The 16,656-nt window shown below is 34.9% G+C and overlaps 2 protein-coding genes across 4 annotated transcripts; both read right to left on the bottom strand.

The window, feature by feature from the left end:
- Positions 1-163: 163 nt before the first annotated feature.
- On the bottom strand, positions 164-7,664 carry cops7a (COP9 constitutive photomorphogenic homolog subunit 7A). 3 transcript variants are annotated; one of them, XM_081389258.1, is made up of 8 exons: positions 7,575-7,664; positions 6,633-6,755; positions 5,108-5,183; positions 4,761-4,849; positions 3,341-3,543; positions 3,142-3,247; positions 1,365-1,534; positions 164-485 (listed from the first exon to the last, which is right to left on the bottom strand). In XM_081389258.1, exons 2-8 carry the CDS (start codon positions 6,753-6,755, stop codon positions 446-448), a joined length of 807 nt encoding a protein of 268 aa, XP_081245384.1. In that variant the 5' UTR covers positions 7,575-7,664; the 3' UTR covers positions 164-445. The 3 variants fall into 3 exon arrangements, with proteins under 3 accessions (XP_081245384.1, XP_081245385.1, XP_081245386.1); XM_081389259.1 differs by lacking the exon at positions 7,575-7,664 and adding an exon at positions 6,878-7,552; XM_081389260.1 differs by lacking the exon at positions 7,575-7,664 and adding an exon at positions 6,907-7,552.
- A 1,776-nt stretch (positions 7,665-9,440) lies between these two features.
- On the bottom strand, positions 9,441-13,009 carry cldc1 (C-type lectin domain containing 1). The gene is made up of 6 exons (XM_081387908.1): positions 12,697-13,009; positions 12,481-12,582; positions 11,454-11,609; positions 11,211-11,362; positions 10,932-11,053; positions 9,441-9,692 (listed from the first exon to the last, which is right to left on the bottom strand). Exons 1-6 carry the CDS (start codon positions 12,791-12,793, stop codon positions 9,527-9,529), a joined length of 795 nt encoding a protein of 264 aa, XP_081244034.1. The 5' UTR covers positions 12,794-13,009; the 3' UTR covers positions 9,441-9,526.
- Positions 13,010-16,656: the final 3,647 nt, after the last annotated feature.

Here is a 16,656-nt window from a genome sequence, read left to right as displayed (position 1 = left end):
CTGAGAGAGAGAGGAAACCAGGATGTTATTTCAGGGCTCCGACATTAAAGTGTGGCTAATTAATGTCATGACCTCTTAACAGACATGCCCCCATTGAGACGAAACATTTAGCAGCACTTAACATTAGAGGAAAGGAAACATGAAAGCCAGAGACTACACAGGGTGACAGATGGATATCATTTATTCATTAGCTTCATCAATTTACATCCAGATTTAATAACGAACAAAAACAAATACGCAAAGGAAAAGGAGTATGACTCAAATTAAATGACATTTACAGCACGCACGCATATGAACACGCACCCAGCGTTGTGTAAAAGTTGCATCTGTGTTAGACTATGATGATGGTCTGTGACTGAGAAGTGGCCATCGGTTGGTTTATCCGTCTATACAAGCAAGCAGTCAACAATATGTGTGTCTGTGAGCGGGTTACTGAAGATCGAGATCAATTAGACTTTGACCAAATCTTTCCGCTCCCACGAAGCCTGAAACATACAAAAAGAAAGAATTGCTCAAGTGAGGATTTGTCATTATAATGATACTTTACGATTTTCCTTGTGGCTATAAATAGTGGTGAATATTAATTATCTGGCCCAATTTACATCCATTCTGAATGCTAAAAAAAAAAAAAGGTACGTCTTAAAGTACACGTCTAAATTAATTATTTCGGCACTCAACATTATGCCACAATTGATCTTAACTTACATAAAACCCAAGACATTCTTTTACTCTATTTACCTCATATTTTAATAATCACATAATTATTATTGGAAAGTTAGCAGCAGCAGCAGCACACGGACAAGGAATAGTCCTGAAATGTTAATGACGAGTCTCCACTGAGACGCCTTTAAAGCCTTGGACTCAGATTAATCTCTGTCAGACCGGCCCTGAATAAATTATACCTCTTCTTAAGTGACATTCTTTAGTGACAAAGAAAAAGCAGTGGTGATCAAAAGCCCCCCTCTCTTTCCAGAGCACATCCTGACATGAGATTTCTAAACCAGGACAGAGACAATTTTAAACTCATCGGGGCTTAATTAGGACTATAAGCCTGTGGGTAATTTCTTATACATCACACTTAACTAAAGGCAGGAAGCAGTGCATAAGCTCACTGAAACAGTGCACAAAAACATTCATAAATCATATGCTGTGCGCTTAAAAATGCCATTAGTAAATATAAACTCCTTGAGTGTTGATTTATGTGAGGTCAGTAGTTTTAACAGCAAAAAACTACACAGGGCTTCTTTAATATAAATCACTGTGATGTCTTATAGAGTTATGATACATTATAGAGTTATTTATAGAGACTAAGATCAATTGGAGGGAATTCTGAAGCACTAAACCCAAAAATACAATTAACTTACCCTTTGACCTTTGAACTCTTTTTCCCTGGTTGCCGTGGTTCCTGAGAGGAGGCAGGGTCTCTCGGCTCAGCCGGCTGGTCTGCATCCTGATTGGATGCTGCTCCAGCAGGGGCGGGGCCAGATGATGGGGAAGCAGAACTTGCCTTGAGGGTTTTCTGTAGGTTTGATACCTAATTAAAGAGGTGAGAAAAAAATCCGTCACTGAATCCTGGAGTTGTCAAATAAGTAAAAATGAACTCTTTTAACATACAAGAAAAAGAGGCTGTTATATCATATGCTATATATGCAGATATATATGGTACATTAGCTTACTACTGCAAATTGCACCACATATATCCTATACTGCCTATTATATAAGCATTATGCCACAATAAACACTTCAAACTATATTATGCTACATTATTACTACTGTAACCAATAAATATGGTTATTTTGCATATTTATCCAATGCTGTGTAAAAATGCATAAACTGATCGCATACTATATACTTCAGCGACAGTAAGAGTTTTTTAGTATTCTGAATTTAGACTTAAAGGGGACATATCATGCTAAATCCACTTTTTTAGCCCTTAAATGCATTTTGTTGTTGTAAACTGTTTAATTTTACTTCTCAAACAGATAAGCACATAAAATAGACTTCATATACGAGTCGGTGAAGTGATGCTTTTTTATCATTAACAAATATGAATTTGTTCAAAATACATTAAACATGGAAATCATACACACAATAACTTGAATACACCTCTTCTAAGATGAAAATGTTTTTTATTCCAGATATGGCATTCATTTTGATATTTTTGGGGAAGCTTAAAGTAAAAAATGTCAGGGTGATGCAACTGTCCTGAAATCATAATAAAGAAAAAAGCCTCAAAAGAATGAATTTCAAATGTAGTAGTTTGGCATTGTTTTATTATTTATATAAAGGTTATATATTTACATTATTATAATTTATATGCATTTAAAATTGTAGTTATAAATTATAATTAATTATTAACTATAGTCTGCTAAGTCGAAGTAAAAAAAAAAAAACTTGAAAAATATATTTTAAAACCTTCATGGAAACAATGATTAAATTTGTATACTTACATGTATCCAAACTATAACGAAAATATGTTTACTTTTTACAAAACACATGAAATTTGAGGGTCATTAAATTGAAACTTGAGATGATATTAAAAAAAATTACAAAGCCACATGAAATCAACATTTCTAAGATCTTGGCAAATGTGTTTTAAACTAGATTCTTAAAAAAATAATCTTAAAGTTGTATCCAAAATTGATGTCTTGAGGGGATATTTATTTTTAATGACTATATTGTCTTTTTTTTTTGATACTTTAAAAATGAGAAAAGTACAAAAAACTAAACTTGGTTAAGGTATTTATCTGACAAAATGATACAGCAATAAAGGCAAACTACAGCTACATGTTTTATTTTACTATGCCAAAAAAATGCATAAAAACAATAAGCTCACAGAAAAAAGCAAAAATTGACTACAACATAATCAGTTATTAACATTTTGTTGATTTTCTCTTGTTTTTGCATGTGTGCATTATTGTTTGACAACCTGGCCAAAAATTATGTCTGCACAATTTGACATGTTTCATTGCTTTATCATAAATAAAACTGACTCCAAGAACAACTACGTAATATGATTACAAAATGTTTAACACATTTTAATACTAAGTATTTTGTGTATGTGAATTTTCCTAGGCCAGACATAACTTTTGGTCACTACTGTATATGTCACTAAGGGTGGGTGAAGATTCACACACAAACCTCTGTTTCCACTTGAACTTTGACCTTGAGCTGGCTTTCTCTGTACTGATTGGCTCTTGACACCTGCTCCTCAATGCCACACAGAACTGCTTCACAGCCTGCACACCTGAGCGAGACAGACAGAATATTTAACACCAACACGCAAGGCATTTTGCGACACCATCCATCGCACTCCATACTGACACAAATGAACACTTACCACTCCTGCAGTGTGTTGGCAATGTTGGGTAATTCGTTGGGGCCCAGGTCTCGACCTATGCTGCAATCTACCTCGACCTGCTGGTTCCTCTGGTCCAGTTTCCCGTGGATAATGTCACTGTAAACAGCCTCGATCAGCAGGTCTTCCAGCTCACGCACATTCTTCAGCTCTAACTGCTGGAGCAGTAGTGAATACGGCAGACACTATCGAGAGAAAACAGCACAAAGAGGTTTGTTTGCTTCGTTTCTTATGAATAGTATGCTCTGGGGTAACTTTTAATTTGTCCTAGTAATATTATAGAGGCTTGAAAGGAGAACACTGGTTTCGTCAATCATGCAAGCCAATAACACTAATAGCCCATACAGTTAACATCTGTGTGCCGTTCATAACAGAGCCTTATTAAAAACAGTGTTAAAGTTGGCATGAAAGGGATGTTGGGACAGTTTTTTCTTTCCTACTGTGACGTATCAAAGGCAACATTCAGACACACACCACATAAACTCAACAAACCACATAAAATCTGATCTTTTCAATTCCGATTTGTGCCGATCCATATGCGGCCCTAAATCCGATACAGGTCAGATGTTTTGCGATGCAATTCATGCGACTTTTACGTCACTCTAGAGCAACATTCGTCACAATTCTGCGCTTATAGGAGTCACTTCAAAGATTTTACACACCTGAGATTATGAACAGTTGCGAAAGGCTGTCAGTGGAAGGACAGTGATGTGCCAGAAGTCAGAACTCGTAAGTATTACAATGACAGCTCTATATACAAGCAAAACATTGTTTCATAAATGTTTAAAACTCTAGTCTTTTTTCACATGCTCGTTTTTGTTTTTTATATTGCCTGCACATACATTCGCTGGCTTCTGCAGCAGATCACACAATAAATAAATGTGTAATCGCTTACTTTAATGTCCTCCTTGTTTACTTCCGCATAACAGTGTGCTGCCTGACGTCTTTATCGCCTTTTGCGGATGCGGGTCAGTCCAGGACCATGATCTGTTCACACTTGAATCTAATATTGGCCACATTTAAAACAACAATGTGAACAGCCATACAAAAAAGGATCTAAGGGTCGTGGTGTGAATGTAGACTAAGTGAAATGCCTTTCGAACTACAAAAAATGTAGGGCGGGACTAGATTTTGTCTATCAGGAATTGAGTGGACAGTTAGAAGGTTGTGGTTTGCTATCGCTGTGATCTCATGTGAGTGACAGGTTGTCTCGTCCTCACATCTCTAAACACATCATCAGAGAAAAGATGTCGTTGAAAGAGGGAGGGAAGTTATTTTGAAGATTACAAAGGCACATTAATGTTTATTAAAATAATGATCTACACAGATAAATCATTTATAATTAATACTGCAGAAATTGTCAATACTGATTTCATGGTTTGTTTAATAAATGAATCCCTACCTTTAGATTGGAGGCCAGGCTGATGATTGACAGGTGACGGAGTTTGTTCTTCTGGGCGGGTGTGAGTTCAGGAAGCGAGGCTGCCCTCTCTAAATGGCAGACATACATTAAATTAACATACATTAAAACCAAGCGTACAGCCAGGAGGGAAATAACTGATTACATTAAAGCCCTGGTAAAATCTGCAACAGAACATGGGCCAGAGACTCACGTTTTCATCTCACAGGAGTTAACTTATTTAGCAAGGCAAAGGGCAGCATATACAGTCTCATTCTGAGTCAGAGCAGGGAATAAACCCACTGCCTCAGGGGCCAATATCTGGTCAGATCATTTGTTGTCATGGTTACCTTTATAGTCGCAGTAGGTTCCATACGCAAAAAGATTGAGAAGCTGGTACACTGGAGCATGGGGACCCGTCTCCAGCTAGAGAGAGGGAAAGTGAAGTACAGACAAAGATTTATGTGACAAAGTGTTGAAGTATTTTGTGTTTAGCACTAGCAGATAAGCACTTTAGTTCAGCTCTGTAGGAAATAAATGGTAGTGCAGTGCATGGGAACTCTGGGATCTCTGAGCAATATGTGGCAGAGATTCTTGCATGACCTGTAATGCAATAATGATGACATCTGTTGACTTGCCAGTTTGTTATATTACAGCACTCCTAGCAAACATCAACATAAAAATATATATTATAACAAATATAAACCATATATATACACCATTCAAATTTGTGGGGTCTTAAAGTTTGAAAGAAGTGAATGATTTTATTCAGCAATTAAATTTATTAAAAGTGACAGTAAAGATTAATATATTAAAGATTAATATTTCAAATAAATGCTGTTTTTTTTTTTTTACTTTCCCTTCATCAAAGAATCCTGAAAAAAGGTATCATAGTTTCCACAAAAATATTAAGCAGCATAACCGTTTTCAACATTGATGATAATAATAATAAATGTTTCTTGAGCAGCATATTAGAATGATTTCTGAAGGATCATGTGACACTGAAGACACTGAAAAATTCAGCTTTGATCGCAGGAATAAATTACATTTTAAAATACATCAAATAGAAAACAGTTATACTAAATTGTAAAAAATATTTCATGATTTTACTGTAAAAAAAAAGAAGATTCTATTCAAAAATCATACCAACCCCAAACATTTCAACAGTAGTGTATTCAATTATATATTTAATATAAAGTAATATAAATATCTATATAAATGCATAATGACATGAAATATGTGTTCTGAATGGGTGAAAACTTGCAACCTGACTGTTTAGATTAAATGTGAATAAGATTACAAACCATAAAAAAAATTATATGGATCAGATTTAAATAATCAAATGCCCTGTGTGTTTTCAGGTGAACATGATTTTATCAAGTACAATGAGTTCTTGGATCAACATTCCAATCATCCAATCAGATTTGAGGGATGGGTTTACAATTAAAGTGAAGTTTAGGCTTACAACCAGGGTTAGGTGCTTTAACATCAGTGTTATTCACCTATCATTTCCCTCTGATTTTAGGTTATGGGTAGGGTTAGGTTTAGGAGTAGGGATCTGGTTAGGAATGTGTTTTCAGATAGGAATGTTGTTCCTAGGATCAGGAACATGTCTAATTTGGCAAAATCATGGTGACCAAGGGTTTCAAAACCATAATATACTAATCTAATTTGAATTAGATATGCAAAAAGGATTTGGTTTTAGACAGCATGGCAGAACATCAAGAAAGAAAACACTTGAACAGAAGATTAATCACCATGACATTAAAGATGACACACAAGCGCTGCCATTTAAAATAATTATGTTAGACACAGAATTCATATAAAGTCATCAAGTCTGACTGAAAAAGATTTTTCAGCACACATATTCCTCACCTCACGGACGTTGGGCAGTTCTAGTATGTCTGAGAAAACATAGAGGCCTGGGGTTTCCAGTAGAGAGCTGATGGCCTGAGCCAGAGCTGGACCTGAGAGAGACAGCAGCTGATCCACCTCCATCTGACGGGACAGAGAGAGTTTAAACAACCCAGAGCCCACCATCTCAAAGGATGAAGTAGTATTAAAAGCTAAAGAAAGTTAGCATTTCATAAATAAAGAGAACTGAGTTCAGACTTCTTAACTGCAATAGTTGTTCTTATTAAATCCGTACCAGCAAGCCTCAATAACTCATGTACAATAAACCTGTTTCATTGGGCTTGTTAAATGGCTGTTGATCCAAAGCAATATGCTTTCGACGACACTTTGATGCAGGGATTTAATAAGACAGGTGGCTCACGGTAAAATTAACTACATTATCAGGGTGAAGATATGCATGATGCACTTTCATGATGATTAAAACAAGGCTGCCAAGTGCACTAGGTAATTACAGCTCTGAGACAGCCAAAAAAACGATGCACTTGACATAATACGATTATTTAGGAGACCACAAATAATAATGAAAACAATACATGTACTATTGCAACATTTTTGAAAACAAGCAAATGTGAACAAAAGTGTGACGTGTTCATCAACAAAATCAATTGGTTTCAACAAATTAAACCATTATCTAACCGTAGATACACTTTGTTAAATGGGGTCTAAACGCATTCTCTGTTGTTTAATACTCATAAACAGAATAAAGCAGTCAGCTCGTGCTCAATGTTGAGCACCCGGTATGAAATACATCAACACAGCACCAGCTAGGCCTTGCCGTTGTTAAACTAATGTCGTACATAAGCACGCAGCGTTGGAAACTTTACCAAGCATGCTCAAATGTATAAATTTAATGTGCGACCACATTTCGCATGCTGAAATGTGCCGACAAAGCGATATAGTTACCTTATTTATAAAGATTGAGGTTGTTTGTGCCAACTGTGGTGTCACTGCTACTTCCGTTAGCAAGCGTGCTACGACATAAAAACGTGCCCTCTGATTGGCGGAGAGGCAGAGGGGAGGGCGTGACCACAGAGCGATTACGAGAGTGAGCGGACACACATCGCCACCGCGTGGTCACGAGAATTATACATTCTTGGGATGTGTTCAGTCAAATCAATATCTACTTGTACTAATATATATCTATATCTATATCTATATCTATATCTATATCTATATATCTATATAGATATATATTAGTAAAAGTATATTAATATATTAATGTATATATTAGTACTAGTACTAATACTTTTACTAATATTAATATATAGCCTATATAGAACTAATACTTTTACTAATATATATATATATATATATATATATATATATTTATTATATATATACACTTTTGCATCTGAACTCTTCATATATATATATATATATATATATATTTGTATATATTTGTATATATATATATATATATATTTGTATATATTTGTATATATATACAAAAATGTAACATGTATATATATATATATATATATATATATATATATATATATATATATATATATATATATATATATATATATATATATATATATATATACATACAGTGCTATGCATAAGTTTAGACACCCATACTAAAGTTGACTAAAAAGAGGAATAAAAAATCATCTTTTGGAAATTGAACTTAATGCCTTAATTTAAAAAATTAGGAAAAATCCAACCTTTAAGGACACCAATTTTCTTTGTGAATGAATAATGTATCGTAAATAAATAAAAGTTCTTCCTTGAAATACAGGGTGCATAAGTTTGGACACCCCTATGTTAAATTCCCATAGAGGCAGGCAGATTTTTATTTTTAAAGGCCAGTTACTTCATGGAGCCAGGATACTATGCGTCCTGATAAAGTTCCCTTGGCCTCTGGAATTAAAATAGCCCCCCATCATCACATAGCCTTCACCATACCTAGAGATTGGCATGGAGTACTTTCCATAAGATCATCTCTCAATGCAAATCAAACCAGCTATTAGGCTAACTGAAATAAAACCATGCCAATCTCTAGGTATGGTGAAGGCTATGTGATGATGTGGGGCTATTTTAATTCCAAAGGCCAAGGGAACTTTATCAGGACGCATAGTATCCTGGATATATGAAGTAACTGGCCTTTAAAAATAAAAATAAAAATCTGCCTGCCTCTATGGGAATTTAACATAGGGGTGTCCAAACTTATGCAACCTGTATTTTAAGGAAGAATATTTATTTATTTACGATACATTATTCATTCACAAAGAAAATTGGTGTCCTTAAAGGTTGGATTTTTCCTATTTTTTTAAATTAAGGCATTAAGTTCAATTTCCAAAAGATGATTTTTTATTCCTCTTTTTAGTCAACTTTAGCATGTGTGTCTAAACTTATGCATAGCACTGTATATATATATATATATATATATATATATATATATATATATATATATATATATATATATATATAATACATGTTACATTTGTATATACACTTATAATATATATATATATATATATATATATATATATATATATATATATATATATATATATATATATATATATATATATATATATATATATATATATATATATATATATATATATTATAAGCTGACCAGCTTGTCTGTAGACTCAATTGCATTGTGTTTGATTGCATTTAATAGTTAAAGTTTTTTTTTTTCTTTGGTGCCATCACCAAAGTGGGTGGTGATGAGTGGGAAAAAACATTATTGTGCAATGTTTTCAGCTTTTTCAAACGTCCAGTCAAATTAAAGACACACAAACTACACTGAACCTTAACCTCTGAGAATTTCAGTGTTTATTTAAAAGAAGGAGGGCAATAGAAAAATAGATATAGGCTACATTTTTACACATTTCAACTTCAATTCAAATGTTAAAGGTGATAGGTTCCATCTCACAGATACGTTTATAAATGAAATCGCAGGGCACGTCGAACCAGGTTTTCGAGTGCGAGTCCAGCACTGCACAGTCTTCTCCATGAACCCCTCCTGACTGGTGATTATTGGGCTCTTTATGCCATTCATTCCAGTACCTACAGAGAGCAGCGGTGAGTCCAGAGGAACCACCAGGAAAACATCAATATCCCACACAGTGATGTCAATTTAGCAATTTTGTTGTTAGATTTAGCAACTTTTCAGACTGAGCCCCCCCCCCCACCCCCCAAAAAAAGCACCTAGCAACAAACTGAGCTATTTTAAAAATGTATTAAAAATGTAGCACTTTTTCAAAAGTTGCTAACTCAAACAAGTGTACATGTTTATCCTCTAAAAGACACAACAATTGCATACTGTATAGCAGGTACTACATTTGGTTTGAAACTTAGGCTACTTTGTGACCGTTAAAAAAGCATTTTCTATAAAGTATGAATGTGTGAACGTACTACATAGGCTACGCCATGTAGTCATTGTCACATGGCCCCAAAGAAAAGTGTCTATGGAATAATCTGTCTTCATAATCTCTCCGGAAATAGTAGGTCATCCTGGTACTTTTCTCATACTTTTTTTCCGAATATGTATTCAGACATAGGCTACTACTTTTTTGGCACACTGTTTTTCGCAAACTTTATAGTAGGGAAGTATTCGATTAGGGAAGTATTTTGAACACAGTGCCTGCGTCTGAAATCGCATATTCTCTTGAGTAGGTAGGGCCTACTTATTTTGAATAAGTAATTACTTCACTTCACATAAAAAGTATGTTCTATATAGTATAAATGTGAATGTAATCTGGACACACTACATTCGCTATGTTGTCATTATCATGTGACCCACCAGCGTCAGTAGTGTCACTTCACTGCCATTCACAAATCCTCTCCCGTGGAGCATCGTATGCACACTTCAGAATGTCGCCGGAAGAAGTAAGTCACCTGGGTACTTTTTGCCTACTCTTTTATGAGTAAATTGGACATACTTCATTTGTCACATATTGTTTTTCACCCACTATTTAGTAAGGGAGTATGCGATTTGGGACACAGCTAGGCTAAATATTCCTCATGTTTTCATGCCGTCACATACTGTTTTACGTCATTATGTAATGATGCCATGACATCATTAGCAACTTTTAGCAACAAATTGACCTGCCTCTAGCAACTTCTCCTAAAAATTATTTTAGCAACAGTGATCCCACCAGTTTACATTTAAATAACCATCAATGTCTTGACTGTCACTGAGATGTTTAGGAAGAGTTCTAAAATTTTATAAATAGTTTTAGATTTTGTTCAGTTGATCTGTATGTGTGTGTGTGTGTGTGTGTGTGTGTGTGTGCGCGCTCATACGTCTTATTAACCACTGTGTTGTCCACCCATTTCCACACTCCCTCAGTCTCAGCGTCTGATAAACCGATCCAGAAATGGTAGTCAAATCCACCAAGATTGCGTGCGACACCCTCAAGGGTGTGCTGTATTCAAAATAAAAATACATCAATAGTATATATCATAATGAATAAATATATCACAGTGAATAAACATGATGCAAACATTATTTATTGAAATAAATGTTTTTATTTTCCATCTTAGAAGTGCATATAATCCATTGAAAAACACTGGCACACTTACGTGTTGTTCGTGGCTGTGCAGTATTGTCAGATGGCCACCCATGGACGCGCAGCTCTCTTTGCTGTGCTGCCAGTCAAGTTTATCCTCACTAAAGAAATAACACCTCTCTTCTAAATGCATCCAGCCCTCTGGGCATGGCCTACATTTGATCACTGCGAAAGAGAGATGTTAATGATTCTGAATGAAAACCCTTGGGCGTCAAATACCTTTCAGCGATACACTTATTTTTGCCTCAGTCCTCACCCTGTTTTGAACAAGTCTTTCCAAGAGTTGTGTATTCTGAGCAGAGGCGGGAGAAACGCTCCTGCATGGAAGTGAGTTTAAGAGACAGAGACGCAGCCTCAGACTCGTCACTCTTGACTGGCTCTACAGTGACAGATGGTCTGCGACTGTTTACCACTGCAGAGACACAGAGACAGAGAGTTTATACCATTAAAAAAGTGAAAGTGACATGTGAAGTAACCCATACTCAGATTTTTTCCTCTGCATTTAACTCATTCAAGTTAGTGGACACACATTAGGAGCAGTGAGTAGTGAAGCAGCGGACAGCCATTTTTGCTGTGGCGTCTGGGAGCGATTGGGGGCACCTCAGTCATTCCTGGTATTGGGAATCGAACCTAACCCTAACCAGAACCTGCAACCTTCAGCTTACCAGTCTGACCTTCTAACCATTAGGCCTATGACCTAAAGCTGAATACAAAACATTCAACAAAAATTCTATTCTATTCTATTCTATTCTATTCTATTCTATTCTATTCTATTCTATTCTATTCTATTCTATTCTATTCTATTTAGGGACACACACTATATCAGTATAAATATTGGTTATTGGCCAATATTATAGATTTGTATTTACTGGTATATTATGTTAATATGCACGCTCATTTCCCATCATTTTACATTTATATATCCTTTACTATCATCGTGATCTTATTAAATGTAATCTTTAAAAACTCTATTAATTTAATAACACATTTAAATCTAATCTTTAGCAAATCTCAAAATGAATATGTGATGCCTAAATTCACGCATTTGTGTGATTTAAGTTTTTACTGTTTTTTTTGTAATTATTTCGACAAATTAGTAAAGAATATTAATACCAGCGTTTCAGTATCATCCAAAAGTTTATTATTGGTTCATCTCTAATTCTTATTCTATTCTATTCTATTCTATTCATTATGCAACCCAAATGTACTTTGACATCACCGTAGAGGCAGATAGAGGCATGCTTACGTGCATGATGTGTACGTGTAGCAGTGTGTTTACTTACAGAGAATGCCAAGTACTATGTTTGCACAAACTGAGGTCAATAGAGCAATGAGCAGGACAAGAGAAGCCTGTCCCCTCAAACACTTCGTCCCTTTCTGAACACCTGATGAAGCACAAAATCACTGGTTATTACTCTGACTTGTCCCACATGTCTCTTTGTATTCCACTCTCCCCTCAAGTTCAGGGAGTTCTCACATTATAAACACACATGCATTACCTTGTTTGCCCTGTGATGTGAGTATGGGTCTGTTCCCACTCTGAGAGATGTCTTCTGTGAACTCTTGTAAACTGGTGTAATTTTCAATATCTTCCATCTTAAAACATAAAGTTCAGTATTTAATAGCAGAGCTTTTTAAGTAATGTCTTTATCTTGTAGTCCTGTCCTCCAGATCACCAACAATGAAACAACAGTCCATGAAGAGGAGAGCAATCAGAGGAGAGCTTCCCTGGAAGAATTAAGAAGAGAAAGTTCTTCCTGAGTTTTCTCTGCTCAGACTACGAACTGCTCCTTTTAACAGCTCTCTCGGCTCAAACTTTTATCCCCTTTTCTCTCCCTCCCCCGTATTTCGGTGGTCACGTGCCCATTTCAGGGTTGGAAGAAGATAAACACTGGCAGGAAGAATTAGAAGAGAGATGGTTATGCAATACTGATTTTTTTTTTTTCAATGAGTCAGTTGTAGATTGTTCTAGCCAATACGAAGAACATTTTGTTCATAATAGTGTAATATGTTTTTTCCCACATATATTCTTGTAAAATGTGTCATACTGAACAAGTTGTGAAATCCAGCTGTACACAAAACATCAAAACCAAGTTTGTATTTAATTTCAGATGATTTACTTGTGTACAATGGAGTCTTAAGGCTAAAAGCAACTTAATTATTTAGAGGTGAAACATATAATTAGGCTTTTAATTCCCTTTTCTGGGAAATTTTGCCTAATCTGACATCTAATTATTGAAGTTATTACAGCCAAACTTTTTAACTCGTCCGCACAAAGCAGTGCTTAACCTGTATGAACTTATTTCTTGTGCTGAACACAAAAGATGATATTTTGAAGAATGTGGGTAACTAAAAAAATAAAATAGGGAGCAGGAGGTTACCAACATTCTTCAAAATATCTTCCTTTATGTTGAACAGAATAAAGAACTTCATATGTTTAGAATAACTTGAGGGCGAGTAAATATATAATAACAGAATTAAAATTTGGGGTTGAATTAACCCTTTCATATAGCAAAATAGATAGTTTTATGAACTTTTAAAAATGCTTCTTATCTCTTTTGTTGTCATTCCATCGATCAGTATTTTGGTGGAAAATCCTTAAAACCGAAAAACTATGTAAACTAAAAAAATCCCAGACCACATTACGTGGGTTTCTGTGGCTAGGGTTAAACACTATATCACTAAAAGGTTTAGGCAAACTCTCTTTTGCTACTTTCAGAGACTGATGAGACATAAAACTGATGTGTTTGAAAAAAACAAGTCAAAAGCATGACTCAGCACTGTCACAAAATCATGATGCAAGCTTTTGGTCAATCCATGACTCGGAATTTATGCAAATTATTCTGGCCTGATTTAACATGACACTGCTGTTTTAATATTTAACTGACAGAGCTCTGTACTGATACGTATTCTTCTCTGGATCAGAATATAGACATTTTAGTCCATACATAATGTATGTTTTGTATATCTTCGTCACAACATCACACTATCTTTCCTGTGGAGGCAAATTTCTTTTTGCTATTCTGTCTCCATCTTCTTCTTTTTTTAATCCAGTTTAACTGAGTTGAACTTTTCCTATGCGTGACTGAGCCATTCCCCAGATAGCAGTCACTTTCCTACTTGAGATAAAAAGGACCTTCAATGAGTAGAGAAAAAATCTGAATGAATACCTTTCATGAGGGAGTATATCCTGACTCTTGTTAATACGTTTGACTATGACAGTATATAAATCACAGTATCACTGTGGTGTGGTGTTTTACATCGTTTATCCTCCCTCTGTCAAAGAAAATTCATTTTCATTCCACTGCTGTGGAGAAATGAATAAATTCTGCTAAATGAATAAATGGAAATGTGAATGTAAAACCTCAGTTGTATTAGTTTAGATTGACCTTTTCCTTGTGTATATTTTACCGTGTCATATATGCCTTCTCAGATGTTTCTGTCTCTTGCAGCTGTTCGTTTATCATAAAAAGGTTATTCTGCATGGCCTCGGCTACATTCCTTTCCTATCTCCAGCTGTTTCTTCACTTCCTGTTCCTGCTTTCTCAAAACAGCTGCATCTCCTCCAAACACACTCTTTTCTGAAAGCAATAATTATTATTATAATAAAATTAATTTAAAAACATACAAACATTAACTGACTTTAGTATCAAAAATCACTTTGAGATAGGCCCTAACTGGGATGTAATACTGTAATTTTTTGTATTCATTTTTTAACCTCTGTTATAATTAAATTGTTTTATGCCATATTATTCAGTTTCCTGTTTTCTTTGGAAAAACAATTAAAATAAATCCCAGTCCATCCTTCAGCACGTACTTTAAGGTAAAAAGACTCCAGCAGACTTCCTTAAAAATACATTAATTGCCATTGAATAAGTTCAATTCAACAAGCTTTGTAATGTCTTAAAAAGCAGTGAGTTAAAACACTTGATTTTATTCCTCTTTCAAAAACGTAACACTTTTAACTGTTTTAAAAATTTGTCCTTAATTTTTCCCTCCATCCACCAAAACACTCAGAATACCTAAAATACCATTATTACTATAAGATTGATCATAAATTATGCAAGGTACTGTGTGTGAGGGAGTATATCCTGACTCTTGTTAATACGTTTGACTATGACAGTATATAAATCACAGTATCACTGTGGTGTGGTGTTTTACATTGTTTATCCTCCCTCTGTCAAAGAAAATTCATTTTCATTCCACTGCTGTGGAGAAATGAATAAATTCTGCTAAACGAATAAATGGAAATATGAATGTAAAAACTCAGTTGTATTAGTTTAGATTGACCTTTTCCTTGTGTATATTTTACCGTGTCATATATGCCTTCTCAGATGTTTGTCCTTAATTTTTCCCTCCATCCACCAAAACACTCAGAATACCTAAAATACCATTATTACTATAAGATTGATCATAAATTATGCAAGGTACTGTGTGTGAAAAAATAGTAAACTTTTTTTTCTATTTCTATTTTCATTCTTTTTTACTGTCGACACCCAGTACCCTCTTGTACTTAAATCCTTGTCTTAGAGATTTACTATGGACTTTATGTGTGGTCCATCTCAGGGCCGTGCACAGACATTTTAAGGGGCAGTGGCCTAAACCAAAAAAGGGGCACTATTTTGTTTTTTTGAACAAACACTACAAAGTGTGCCAACAACAGAAAATGTAGTTATTTGTATTAGATCTGATCGAGAGTACAATAATTTGATTAGACAAGCAGCTAATTCTAAGAACGTGGATATGTTGTACACAGGGCTGGACTGGAAAAAATAAAATAAAAAATCAGCCCTGGCATTTTGGTCCAGACTGGGCCACTATATGATCATAAACAGCACCCATCTTTGCACGCCCTTAAATATATGCATACCAACTCCAATTCCTTAAAATCACTAATGCCATGTAATGAGTGAGAATATGAATGAGTTAGAGTTAACAGATGAAATAAGTAAAAATTTGACATTTATTAATACAGTGATGAAGCCTAAAACAAGCTATAAGCTGCACTGGCATAGCAATACCAGTGTTTCTCACAGGATTTTTGGTAAAACTGTGGTGGGTGGACCTCGGTCCTTCTAGGGGGGTTTGGGGGCATGTCCCCCCGTAAGAAAATTTTGTGCATTTTAATGTTAAATTCATCAATCTGGTGCACTTTGAGAGTTCAAAATTAAAAGCTCCAACCCATATTCAGTGTGCAAATTAAACAAAGAAATATTCAAACCTCTTTTATTTACAGTGTCTATTTACATTACCCCTACTACATAATAATAATAGTTATAATATTAATCAAATGACAGTAATAGCCATATTTTGTAAAACAATAAAGGATACTTTCATAATTAGTTTTGTACCAATTTCTTTACTTGAAAGAGATATAAGCACATGATCTTTTATTTTATTTTTATTTTATTTTAAACTGCATCAAGCTTTTATTTTGGCGGAAAACATGGTTTACAAAC

This window comes from Scardinius erythrophthalmus, assembly GCF_964197995.2.
Source record: "Scardinius erythrophthalmus genome assembly, chromosome: 16".
Classification (NCBI taxonomy): domain Eukaryota; kingdom Metazoa; phylum Chordata; class Actinopteri; order Cypriniformes; family Leuciscidae; genus Scardinius; species Scardinius erythrophthalmus.
The sequence above is the reverse complement of the archived record's forward strand: the minus strand, read 5'-3'. Positions and strand labels throughout refer to the sequence as shown.

What these genes read in the sequence shown, in the direction of transcription:
- cldc1 (XM_081387908.1), bottom strand. Translation starts at nt 12,793, where the DNA reads ATGGAAGATATTGAAAATTACACCAGTTTACAAGAGTTCACAGAAGAC. An exon ending in CATAGTACTTGGCATTCTCT is followed by an intron (nt 11,610 to 12,480) that starts GTAAGTAAACAC and finishes GTGTCTCTGCAG; the next exon opens with TGGTAAACAGTCGCAGACCA. An exon ending in AAAGACTTGTTCAAAACAGG is followed by an intron (nt 11,363 to 11,453) that starts GTGAGGACTGAG and finishes TCTCTTTCGCAG; the next exon opens with TGATCAAATGTAGGCCATGC.
- cops7a (XM_081389258.1), bottom strand. Translation starts at nt 6,755, where the DNA reads ATGGAGGTGGATCAGCTGCTGTCTCTCTCAGGTCCAGCTCTGGCTCAG. An exon ending in AACCTACTGCGACTATAAAG is followed by an intron (nt 4,850 to 5,107) that starts GTAACCATGACA and finishes TCTGCCATTTAG; the next exon opens with AGAGGGCAGCCTCGCTTCCT. An exon ending in AAGAGTTCAAAGGTCAAAGG is followed by an intron (nt 486 to 1,364) that starts GTAAGTTAATTG and finishes TGTATGTTTCAG; the next exon opens with GCTTCGTGGGAGCGGAAAGA.